Raw genomic sequence first — 12774 nt, 5'->3', positions numbered from 1 at the left:
ACGAGTTGATGCCATCCATTCACTATCAGACCTCTCTGAACCGCCTAACCTCATACCTGCCAACGAGGACACACAAAACCTGATTTCAGACTCTACCTCTTCACAACACTTCGTCCGCACCACCTTCCCTGGCATTTCTGGTGACATCTGGTGCGACGACAGTACGGACACATTATGCCCCCTCATCCCAACCACGCTCTGTCAAGCTGTCTTCAATGCTCTGCATAATTTAGCCCACCCCGGTGTTCGTACGTCCGCCCGCCTCGTAGCGGAGCGCTTTGTGTAGAGAAATGTCAACAATGATTGATAGCAATGGGCACGCTCCTGCATCGCATGTCAACGATGCAAAGTACACAAGCACACTTCGCCACCCTCGGTGCCTTTTCGATCCCTCCTGGGCGTTTCCAGCATATTCATATTGACATTGTTGGCCCTCTCCCCCCCCCTCTAACTGCTTTCGTTATGCTCTCTCGCTTATCAACCGAACAACTCGCTGGGTCGAGACTGTCCCCTTCCCCAATATTACGGCAGAAACTGTTGCTCGATTTTTCGTCGAGTCATGGGTATCGCGTTTCGGGTGTCCAGCTATCATCACGACTGACCAGGGCAGACAATTTGAGTCGGCCCTGTTCAACGGGATTGGTAACATTTGCGGCATCCGGCACATCCATACCACAGCATATCATCTGCAAAGTAACGGGCTAGTTGAGCACTGGCACCACACTTTCAAGGTGGCTCTTCGATGCCACGACTCTCTATGGATGGAGGCCCTTCCTCTTGTGCTACTCGGCATTCGTGCGATCTATAAGGAAGATCTCAAAGGCACAATAGCTGAGTTCATATACGGCCAGAACATTGTTCTCCCTGGTGAACTCGTGAGCCCTTCTGCTTCTCTCCCTCAGTCTGACTTACCTTCCTTTGTGGACCTCAAAAGCACATCAACCTCCACATCTTCCCACCTCCAGCCCGCCAGCCATTCCCGCCCTAAGGTTCACATCCCGAAATCTCTGGACAATTGCGAGTACGTCACGCTCCGAGATGACACTGTCCATGCTCCCCTCCAACCTCCATATACCGGCCTGTACTGAGTTCTCTGGTGTTCAGCCAACACCTATGATATCCAGATGAAAGATTCAGCTGTCACAGTCTCTCTCAACAGACTTAAGCCTGCTCATGTCGAGCCTTCTTCTACACCCCCCCCCCCCCAGGCCACAACCACACCACTCACTGTCATGGCTCACGACACTCCGACCACTCCCTCCACATCAGACTTACACACTCAGTCGAGTGACTTCCAGCTCCAATCGTCGAGCTCTCCTCCGACCTCGCCCCCTACTCCGGTCTCACACACTCCGTCGAGTGACCCCTGCTCCCCACGTAGAGCTTACCTACGATCACGCCCTTGCCGCCAGGCCCTTCGCCGGTCTTTTCGACATCTCCACTGTCACCTGCCTCACCCTGTCAATGTTTCTCCCCCCATCTTGAACGTGCCCTTGCTCGAGGTGTTTGTGCCTGTCCCCCCCGGACATAATCCACGACATCTCAATAATACTACGTCATGATACACTGTTCGTCATGTGTTTCCCTTCATCCAGTTCTCATGACTCAACCTCTGCCATTCCCTGCCACCTGGTGAAATGTGTTCCCCTCTCGCCCGATGTTGACCTGGACATGCTTCGTGTGTTTGCCACGCCCACCTTAGACATCGTCGTTATCGCTCCGTTGCACCCACAAACCGCCGGCCTACCTGTCGCTGCACAACCAGCACGCCCAGTATGACGTCCGGCTCGCTTCAACGACTTCCAGGTTCAGTGGCCGAACCTTCCTTTACGACATCTACCCACACAGCTCACCGATGACACTGTCGAGCTGACCGTGGTCCGGCTCCCGAGGACCACCCCTGCCGATGCCATAGTCACCCCCCCCTCCCCAGCCTCTCAAGAGTACTCCGTACTGTGGGGCGGGGGGGGGGGGGGGGGGGGGGGGGCTATGTGGCCCTCATGAGGTCGACACCAACATCGATCTGAGTATCGTCTTTGAACTAAGCTAAGATTATCTTTGAACAGTTCCACCATGTCAGTTCTTTGTAAGCCTTGCTTGTGTAAAGAGGTGAATAAACAAACTACTGCAAAATGGGAGTGTTGTTTGGTGTAACCGATCCGAACTTCCTCCTCAGTGTCATCAAAGTATACAGAAAGGCAACCCATCAACAGAATCAAAAATCACTAAACCACTGTCTAACAATAATGGCAGTTCCTAGATGGAATAATAGGTAAAATAAAGGCAATCACTTGCCCAAGGCTGACTTGTGTGACTTACAGGAACGACAAGAGAATACAGAATTTACACTAGCTTTCGAACTCTTGCTCTTTCCCTAGCAAAAGTGCACACACACACACACACACACACAACTATGCAAACGCCCAAATGCTCACACCTGTGGCCACAGTGAATGTCTTGTACAAATCTGATAACCTTCTTCTTTTATCATTGTTTCTACACTAAATCTGATTTTTTTTTACAAATGAAAAAAAAATGTAATAACAAAATTCAGGAGTGATGTTTAAAAAGAGATAAGCTATTACCAAACCTAACTAAAATTAGTGTTTTGTTTGTATAGCATCCATAACTGTCAATTACATATTTCTTTTGTTGGTGTTAGAATATGTCTGTGTGTAACAAGATTTACAGAATTCTGAAAGTAACAGATTCTGCCCAACTCTGTGTACATGTCAGCTCTAATACAGTGGCTCCTGTTACATCAGCTGATAAGTGGACTTCTCTCTTTGATCAGAAATATAATTGTTATGTAAAACAGACATTATAAGCTACTTACGGGTGACAGTGTCCAACACTAACAGTTACAACTCCTCCAAACATATCAAGATATCGTTTGCCGGTGTGATCAAAGAGCCACTGCATATATCCATCATGGATTAACAGAGGCTTTTTATAGTAGGATACAATGCATGGAACCAGGTGATCTTCTCGTATTTCTTGAATCTTGTCATAATGTAGTCCCTGTTACAACAAACCTATAATGTAAAACAACACTTAATTAAGTGAACATAATTTTGTTTCAAGTATGATTACATTTATTATAATTTAATACAGAAAAAGATGGCAGAATTGACCACTTTGCAGCAGAATGTATGATGTAATGAAATATCTTGGCTGATTAAAACTGTTGACATTATCAGAACTGATGCCTGACCTATGTTTTATGGGCAATGCTCTTAACAAGTGAGCCATCTGAGTCAAGTTTTTTTGCAGGACACACTCCACAGCAGGGTGAATGATTCATATTGGGAACAGCTTCTATGCACTGGCTAAGTCACTGCATCACTATGTTCCTTCTCCCAAGAAAGATAGTCCAGCAAGGTACAAACAAGTGCTTCTGTAGCAGAGAGGTGCTGGCAGATTGAAGCTTCGAGTCAGGTTGTGGGACATATTCAGATGCTGCTTTTGAAAAGTATACAAGGTGTGTCCCAAAAGTCATTAAATATACTTTTCCGCCACGCCCCAACAGGTTGCACCACATTCAGACCATTTAAGTTAGGTGGGTTAGGTGGGTGGCGACCCTTAACTTCACAGCATGCCCTAGGTCAGTCTGCTCTGAACATCAGTGGTGTCGGGATCACTGATTTAGTGCACTCGTATTTTGAGACCATGTCATCATGGATACTTTCAAACAACAATGGAGACTGAATTCTGCATAAATATCCACAAAAAAGCTGCAGAAATTTATGAAATATAAGGCACATGAGATGTGCTTTTTGTACAAAATTGGGAGGGTAATTATGGTCTGTGAAGGCCTCAGTGAGACCCTCGGTGTATGTCGAGAGGGACTGCTCGTCACTATAGATGTGATGGGCATGGGTTGCTACGCTGTACGAAGGGACTTCTTGGTATGAAATTGGTGGGTGCTTCCGAAGTGGAGGTATTGCTGGTGGTTGGTAGGTTTGATATGGGACAGAGATACTGATGTAACCGCCTTTGAGGTAGAGATCAACACTGAGGAAGATGGCCTGTTGGGTTGAGTAGGACAGGAGATGGTTTTGAAAGACAGCTACAGCAGTACCCCTGTCCATATCAAGCCTACCAACCACCAGTAATACCTCCATTTTGACAGCTGGCACCCCTTCCACACCAAGAAGTCCCTAGACAACCATGCCTGTTGCATCTGTAGTGACAAGCAATCCCTCTCAAAATACACAGGCCTCTGACTGAGGCCATCATAGATTGTAATTAACCCATCCCCTCAATCTTGTACAAAAACACATCTCCTGTGCCTTATCTTTCCAGTCACCCAGCACCCCCCAAGTCCCACCGTTCAGCCACAGAGGAGCATTTGCTCTGACTCAGTACCATCCAGGACTGGAGCACCTGAATTACATTCTCCACCAGAGTTTTGACTACCTCTCATTGCTCCTTGAAATGAGGAATGTCCTACCCACTGTCCTTCCACTCATCCCACAGTAGTATTCCACCACCCACCAAACCAACAAAATATCCTTGTCAATCCCTACACAGTCCCAGCTCCAAACCTCTTGCCTCATGGCTCATGTCATGATCTAGATGCAATACCCGTCCCATACATCCTCCCACCATCACCTACTCCAGTCCCAATTACAAATATCACCTACGCCATCGAAGCCATGGCTACCTACGAAACCAGTCATGTGATCTACAAGCTAAGATGCAACCACTGTTCTGCATTCTACGTGGGCATGACAACCAAAAAGCTGTTTGTCCACATGAATGCCACTGACAAACTGTGCCCAAGAAACAGCCAGATCATCTATTTGCTGTGCACACTACCCAACATGACATTCTTCACTTCAATGACTGTTTCACAGCCTGTGCCATCTGGATCCTTCCTACCAACACCATTTTTTTCTAAATTGCGCAGGTGGGAACTCTTACTACAGTATACCCTACATTTCCATAACCCTCGTCGCCTCAATCTTCGTTAGCCATTGCCCTTACCCATCTAGCCCCTTTCCTGTTCCCATTCCAGCACTACACAGTTCTCTATTCCATCAACACACACACTGTCTTTTTACTTCTCTCCTTTCCCACTACCCCCCAACCTCTGTCTGACCTCCCTCCTGCACCTAGCTACCCTACCCTCTATCCATCTCATCTATGTATGCTCCCACGAGCAGCACTTTACTATCCCAGACCCCTACCCTGCTATCCCTCCCCCTCCCCCTCTCCCCCCTTGCCGCTTCCTTATCCCCACCACTCAGATACCTCTCCCAATGTGCACTGCTGCTCATAGTTTGGTCTCGGCAGTCAGAGACTGTGGTCATTTGTGTGTGAATTGCATTTGTTTGAGTGTGTGTGTGTGTGTGTGTGTGTGTGTTTATGCTGTTTATTTTTGATGAAGGCCTTGTTGGCCAAAAGATCACTTTCTGACAGTCTTTTTGTTGTGCCTATCTGTGACTCACTGTCTCCACTATATGGTGAGTAACAACTATCCTTTTCACAATATTGTTACATGCCATCCTGGATCTTCCATTGTTTGTTTAATCTGGATCAGTAGGTATTTTTATACAAAAATGTGAAATAAAATATAAAATTTGTAGTGCTCTGGAACAATGCATATGCCATAGACACATAAAGAAAAAACATCTTGCATGACAACATATTACTCAGTAAAAATGAAATACCTATGTTAAATTTTACACATTTACCTGCGCATACAGGCACATTGTGCTGGATGAATACTCAGTGCAGGGACTGCAGTTTGCAGGTTGACTGGGACAAGGGTTTGTGCTGTCTCCTTTCTCCATTCCCTCACTCCAACTGACAACCCCTCATCCCAGAATTGAATTACTGACATAGTGTCCTCAACTAGCTCACTGTAGCTCACTGGTGTATGTGTGTGTGTGTGTGTGTGTGTGTGTGTGTGTGTGTTTGTGTACATACTCTAGCTTGAGAAAGGATTCATCGGAAAGCTTGTTAAGTTCTCAAACAACAGAAACTGCAGGATGGAATGTAACAATATTATGAAAAGGATAGTTGCTACTCACCATACAGCAGAGATGTTGAGTCATAGATAAGCTCAACAAAAAGGCTTTCACACAATAAGCTTTTGGCTAACAAGGCCTTCATCAAAAACAACAGATACACACCACGCAAACACAACTCACACATACATGATCACAGCCTCTAGTGTCTGATGCCAATCTGACAGTCTTTTTTTTTTTTTTTTTTTTTTTTTTTTTTTTTTTTTTTTTTTTTTTTTTTTTTTTGTACCTATCTGTGACTCAGCATCTCCGCTATAAGGTGTGCAACAATTATCCTTTTCATAATATTGTTACGTTTTCAGTGTTGTTTATGTGTCTGGTGTAAGGTAACAAATAGAGGTTCACCTATTGACTGTAATTTTATTACATTGTTATATTTTTACGGCCATGTCTTGATTTTCAACTTACACTAAGCAAAGACAACTTAGACAATAAAGGAAACAGTTACAGAGTGTTCGTTCAAGCCTTATAAAAAGACAGTTTTTCACAAAGTACACGTGTTAATTACCAGTTCTTAATACAGTATGGGATCGTACATTTTGCATAGAACAATTAGTGTCAATCAATGGAATTGCCTCTATTGCTGTGAAATATCAATTTAATTCCAATTAAAATATATATATTGTAATATTAATTGTTACTCATCATGTAATATTTAACACTTGAGTCTCTTTTTATGATACTAATTATGAAAATTGTGTGTTTTCTGCTGGGTGTAAGGTCACAATTAAATAATTTTGTACAGCTTTTCTAATTATAAGAATGCTGTAAGCAGCCAGCAATGTTGAAATTATAAAGGGGATCCCTGCTGCAAGCCCAGAGAACCAGAATGAGAAAGTACGGAGTGAGTCAGTCTGTAGGAGTGCTAATTGGGTTCAGTTTGGTTTGTGTCAACAAATGAAGAAAAGAAAATGAGTTGTTTCAAGGCTTTTCATTAAGCAAAATCCTCACATGAGATAAGTACATGAAGAAACCCAAAGAATCACTCCAGGACTTCTGCTGTGAACATAACTACTATTTAAATACAGCTAACAGCCATCAGCACCTCTGATTCCATGATTCCACCAGATAAGTAACAAAGAATTTACATGTTTTCTTGCTCCAAAACTCAACTCCTTCTGCAAGAACCATGATATTGTGATATGAATACTGAAAATAATTAATATTTTTGAAGTGAAATTTTGACTTCATACTCATCTATTTTATGAGTGGATGTTTTATTTGGCCAGTTGTTACCTGTACAATTACAAATCAGGTATTTTACTGTTTCATAGCTCCAGTCACTGGTTATTTGTTTAAAGTCAAATCATAGCATAAAATTAATGCACAGACTTTCACCAAACAAACAAACTGCAATAAAAGATTGAGTTTATCAATGTAAACTGTGATTTCCACTTCTTTTAACAACTGGAAGTGGTTTTTTCCATTTATAATAAATTCAAATAAACAGTGAGTGAACTGCACTGAAAATCAGAGTATTAGTATAGTTGCTACCTCTCTAGCCTCTCAAAGGCTTTTGTCATATTTCTTATGAAAATATTTTCCTGTACACAATGTCAATATTTTCCTGTACACAATGTCATTGTTACTTAGTGACATTAATAGATACTCACTATTGATGCATAAATTCAACCATCTTCTATTGTGACAGCTTCTCTTTGTTCTACCAGAAATATATGGTGGTTATGAAAAAGTATGGCAAGTATTAGATTAGATTATTGTGAACAAATACAATGCAGGAAGCTCAAATTTTACATGAACTGTTCGAAATCAGCCAGCTTCCGGCCTATGTTTTTTTGATGAGTTGTACTACAAAATACAGAACTTTCTTACTGTAATATTTGAACAACACACATAACACTCTACATCTGAATTATGTCCCAACAGCCTAATAACTCCTAACAGCATATTTAATCTGCAAATGTTGCCCTGTGTATTTTGTTGTGGATTCACAAAGAAATTTATGAATCTCCATTTTCTGTTGCTCATTTCTGATATGCTTCAGACTTTCTGCTCCCAAAAGCAATAGAGGTTGAAGATACAATCAAGCAGCACATTTCTTACAGTTATGATAATTCTTGTGCATTGATCACAGTCCATACTCACTGTGTACTTTTTTGGCTGATAATCACATGGAGGCATCTCAGGTGCTGCCATAGCATGGTAGTCTTTCTGGCTAAACTTCAGAAAACGTAAACCTGTGGAAGTAAAATTCTGAATAATAGCTATTGTCTTCTAACAAGACGATTCTACATTCATAGCAGAAGTTTGTCAAGTACGTTGTGAAAATTGCATGGATAAAATGCAGAATAGAAGTGATATTTAGTTTTGAATTAATAATGATGACTTGATATTAACACATGTAGCTTGAATTCACATTTGTAATCATCTAACACTGCTTTTATAAACAGTATGTTAGACTATCATAGGTACAAGACAAAGGAGTGAGTAAGGAGTAATGAAATAAGCAAATAATCCCAATAAACATAGGTCCGGAAACCAATGTTTTCCACATATAACATACTACAATTCGGCATATGAACACCTTATAACAGTGTCCTCAAGGAGCCAAACTGCAAATATGCACTTTTGGACAAATACCGGTACATTACAACAAGTGCTCCACATGGCTATCATTCGTGTGAAGGCTGATCTCAGCCTTCCTCATCTGTAGCAATACATGTTCAAATTGCCAGGTGTGGGCCAAATGTAGTTACCATGATCCATAATGTGTCTCCAGAGTTCATCAACACTATCAATATGGCTGGACTACACCAGAGCTTTTAAATACTGCCAAACAAAAAGGATCAAATTAAGGCACGGAACTTGGGAGGCAGTAGTACTGGCAAGCCACAACCGATACACTGTTTGTCGTCAAAGATTCATGCTGCGTATTCCTGAAGGGCCACCTGAAAGTATGCTGGTACCCCATCATGCATGTACTGTATATACATAATTCTGCTGTGAGCTGCAGCATATATGTAGCCTTAGACACTGAAAGTGTTGTGAGATTAGCACGACTTGTGCTTGTATCAGAGAAACCATTGGTTTCTGGACTTATGTTTATTAGGATTGTTTCATTGTCCTCTACTCACCCTTTCACTTGTACCTGTAATAGCCAGACAAATTGTGTGCTGAAAGGGAAAACTCAAGCTTTAATTTTATAAATGACTTTCACCATCATCTGGACTATTTCCACCTGCAAAAATTGTAATGAATAACTTAGTCAACGGCAGATATGATTTCATTTAAAAATTCTAAGAGACACTGATCCCACAACAACTAACGTTGTGCCAAGCGTTAACTTTTAAGCTGAAGTTTCCGTGTGTGAAAATATATATGAAGGATGACCTTATCCAAAAGCAAAAGCATTTTTCCATCCTTTCTTTATGCTGCCAGTTACTCAGTTCCAGTCAACAGCTCTATTCTTGTATTTATATTACAGTTATAGCTATTACTGTAATTGCTAAATTAAATCACCTTTTTCAGGTTGCATTTGTTGCATGAAATATACATCTAGTCCAATCAGTTGACTTTTGCCTATGTGCTAATATTAAATGATCCTACAGATAGACAAAACAAAAGAGAAAATAAAATTAACACTGATGCATGTACTCATTAGCAATTGGACCACCATCACGATTGAAAGATTTTTCTGAGATAATCGAAAGAGGTATCTTGAACAGAATGACCACCTCAATGCCAACCAGCATGGATTTTGAAAACATTGATCACATGAAACCCAACTTGCACTTTTCTCAACTGACACACTGAAAGCTTTGGATCAAGGCAATCAGTTAGATGCTGTATTTCTTGATTTCCAAAAAGCTTTTTACTCAGTATCCCATCTACGCTTATTGTCAAAAGCTCAATCATATGAGGTATCAAGTGAAATTTGTGACTGGATTGAGGACTTTTTGGTAGGGAGCATGCAGCAAGTTATCTTGGATGGAGAGAGATCGTTAGATGTAGAAGTAACTTCAAGTGTGCCCCAGGAAAGTGTGTTGGGACCCTTGCTGTTCATGTTGTACATTAATGACCTTGCAGACAATATTAACAGTGAAATCAGGCTTTTTGCAGATGATGCAGTAATCTATAATGAAGTGCTGTCTGAAAGAAGCTACGTAAATATTCAGTTAGACCTTGATAAGATTTTGAAGTGGTGCAGAGATTGGCAACTTGCTTTAAATGTTCAGAAATGTAAAATTTCGCACTTCACAAAATGAAAAAAACTAGTATCCTATGACTACAATATCAATGAGTCACTGTTGGAATTGGCCAATTTATACATACACCTGGGTGTAACACTTTGTAGCGATATGAAGTGGAATGACCACAAAGCTTCAATTCATGTGTAAAGCAGGTGGTAGACTTCAGCTTATTGGTAGAAAACAGAGGAAGTGCAATCAATCTACAAAGGAGATCACTTACAAATCACTTGTGTGACTGGTTCTAGAATATTGTTCAAGTGAATGGGACCCATATCAGATAGGACTAACAGGCATATTGAACATACACAGAGAAGGGCACCATGAACGGTAACAGGTTTGTTTAACCCATGGGAGAGTGTCACAGATATACTGAAGTAAATAAACTAGAAAATGAACTGGAAGACTCTAAGATAGATGTAGACTATCCTGAAAAGTCTGTTAACACAGTTTCAAGAATCGACTTTAAATGATTACTCTAACAATATACTACAACCCCTCCGTATCACTCACGTAGGGATCATAAGGGTAAGATTTTGATCATTATTGCTAACATAGAGGCATTCATACAATCTCTCTTCCAGCACTCCATACATAAATGGAACAGGAAGAAACCATAATAACTGGTAGAATGGGACATACCCTCTGCCATGCACCTAACAGTGGTTTGCAGAATATAGATGTAGATGTAGTAATGCATGAAAGACTTGCTCATTTTCTAAAAAAAAAAAAAAAAATATTGACTAGTACTCAGAATGGGTTTAAGAAGAACAGATCATCAGGAATAGCAGTCTCCAAATTCATGAGAGTGGTCCCAACTGCTTCAGATAGGAATGAATTAATTGTGAGATATTCATAGATTTATTGAAGTTGCCTGATCAGTTGTGACTTGGTGCTTATGGAACTACACTGTCATAGGGTCTGGGGACTGGCCTACATCTGGTTCACGTTCTCTCTCTCTGGCAGACAATGTAGGGTGCAAAGTGCCATGAAGGGAAGGAAAATCTTTAAGATTATGGTAAAAATAAAAATTAACCAGGGGTAAGTGCCCAGGTTTCCATGTTAGATCCCTCTTATTCCTGCAGTGTAGTTCGCCAATTAAACAAGCATTCCTACAAAAGGATGCACTGATGATGATTTACAGCAAAAGTCTCCAAGACAATGAATAATGCAGGAAAATGGTTTAAGAACATGACTTTGGTCATAAATAAAGAAAAAACAGTATGGATGAGCTTTAGTAATAAGAGAAGTAAAGTTGAAAGCAGCATGAAACTGTGTGTGCTTTACTGCCAAAGTCCCATACACAAAATTTCAAAGCACGTTGTTGGATGAACACTGTAGATGGGAAAAACATACAGAGATTCTGAATTATAAAACTAAATGTGGTGAACTGGAATTGGACAAATTGCTACTCACTACATAGAGGAGGCACTGAGCAGCAGCCAGGCACATTTACAACTAGACTACCCCCCCCCCCCCCACACACACACACACACAAACAAACAAATATTATACACAAAGATATATATTCACACACACAAACAGTACTTGTTGTTCTGTGGGCACAGAGACACTACTACTACTGCTACAAAAAAAGCCTCGTATCTGTGGTGAGCAGCAATCCATCCAGTTCATATCGTTTAATGTTGGAGGTTTCTACTGGCCAAGTAACTGTTATGTACCAAGGCTTAGAGATTGTTGCAGCCTTGAATCCTTGTAGTGCATCTATTAGGCCCTATGCATAATTATATTAACAGTTTGCTCTGAATGTGTGTGCTTTTTGAAATCTTGTAAGGAATTTTCAACATTGAGAAAATGAAATAAGTTCATAAATTCAAAGTAGAACTGAAACATTTTTTAATAACACACAGCTTGTAGAATATTGGTGAGTGTGTGTGTGTAAAATATACATAAGAAAAATTCTTAATCTGTAAACCACAAACAGCACAATATGTGACTACAAAACCAAATTCAGACAGTGTTTACATCCAAACCGAAGAAACATTAAATCATATCTCAGTAACAGAAAGCAAACTGTAAGCTACAACGGTCAAAAGTCACAGTTACTGAATGTCACTACAGGTGTACCCCAAGGATCAGTGCTTGGGCCATTACTGTTTATAATATTTATAAATGACCTGCCCAGCAATATGCCATGCAAATCTGTGCTTCACACAGATGATACAACTTTCATCAATTCAGGGAAGGACATAAATAAACTGAAGGAGCAAAGTAAAGATTTTCTCAGATTATCCAATATGTGGTTCGAAGCCAATGAGTTAGCTATTAACTATGAAAAGACTGTAAATATATCCTTCAGCGTATCCAATGCTGATATTGAGTACACTTCTACCAAACTTCTTGGCATATACTTAGATACGAAATTAACCTGGCAGAGTCACATAGACAACATATCTCGAAAGCTTTCGTGAGTTATCCATCTACTGAAAAAATTAAGCACATGTGTTTCTGAAAGGCTGCTGATTAATTCCTATTATGCATTCTTTCATTGCCATATCAGCTATGGTATT

General features: G+C 40.9%; 1 protein-coding gene across 4 annotated transcripts in view; it reads right to left on the bottom strand.

Moving 5' to 3' along the window:
- Window positions 1-12774, bottom strand: part of LOC126474117 (alanine--glyoxylate aminotransferase 2, mitochondrial) — a 149631-nt gene that overhangs the window by 100931 nt on the left and 35926 nt on the right. For 3 of the 4 annotated variants that reach the window (XM_050101544.1, XM_050101545.1, XM_050101546.1), the window contains exons 2-3: window positions 8142-8233; window positions 2837-3021 (exon numbers count right to left, since the gene is read on the bottom strand). In XM_050101544.1, the coding sequence (XP_049957501.1) occupies window positions 2837-3021; window positions 8142-8233 (277 nt within the window). Of the gene's footprint in view, window positions 1-2836; window positions 3036-8141; window positions 8234-12774 lie in introns of all 4 variants that reach the window. The other variant, XM_050101547.1, reaches the window with a different exon arrangement.

The sequence above is a fragment of the Schistocerca serialis genome, chromosome 4 (assembly GCF_023864345.2).
Source record: "Schistocerca serialis cubense isolate TAMUIC-IGC-003099 chromosome 4, iqSchSeri2.2, whole genome shotgun sequence".
In the NCBI taxonomy this organism is placed as follows: Eukaryota; Metazoa; Arthropoda; class Insecta; order Orthoptera; family Acrididae; genus Schistocerca; species Schistocerca serialis.
Note: the sequence above shows the minus strand (reverse complement) of the source record. Positions and strands in the feature narration are given on the sequence as shown.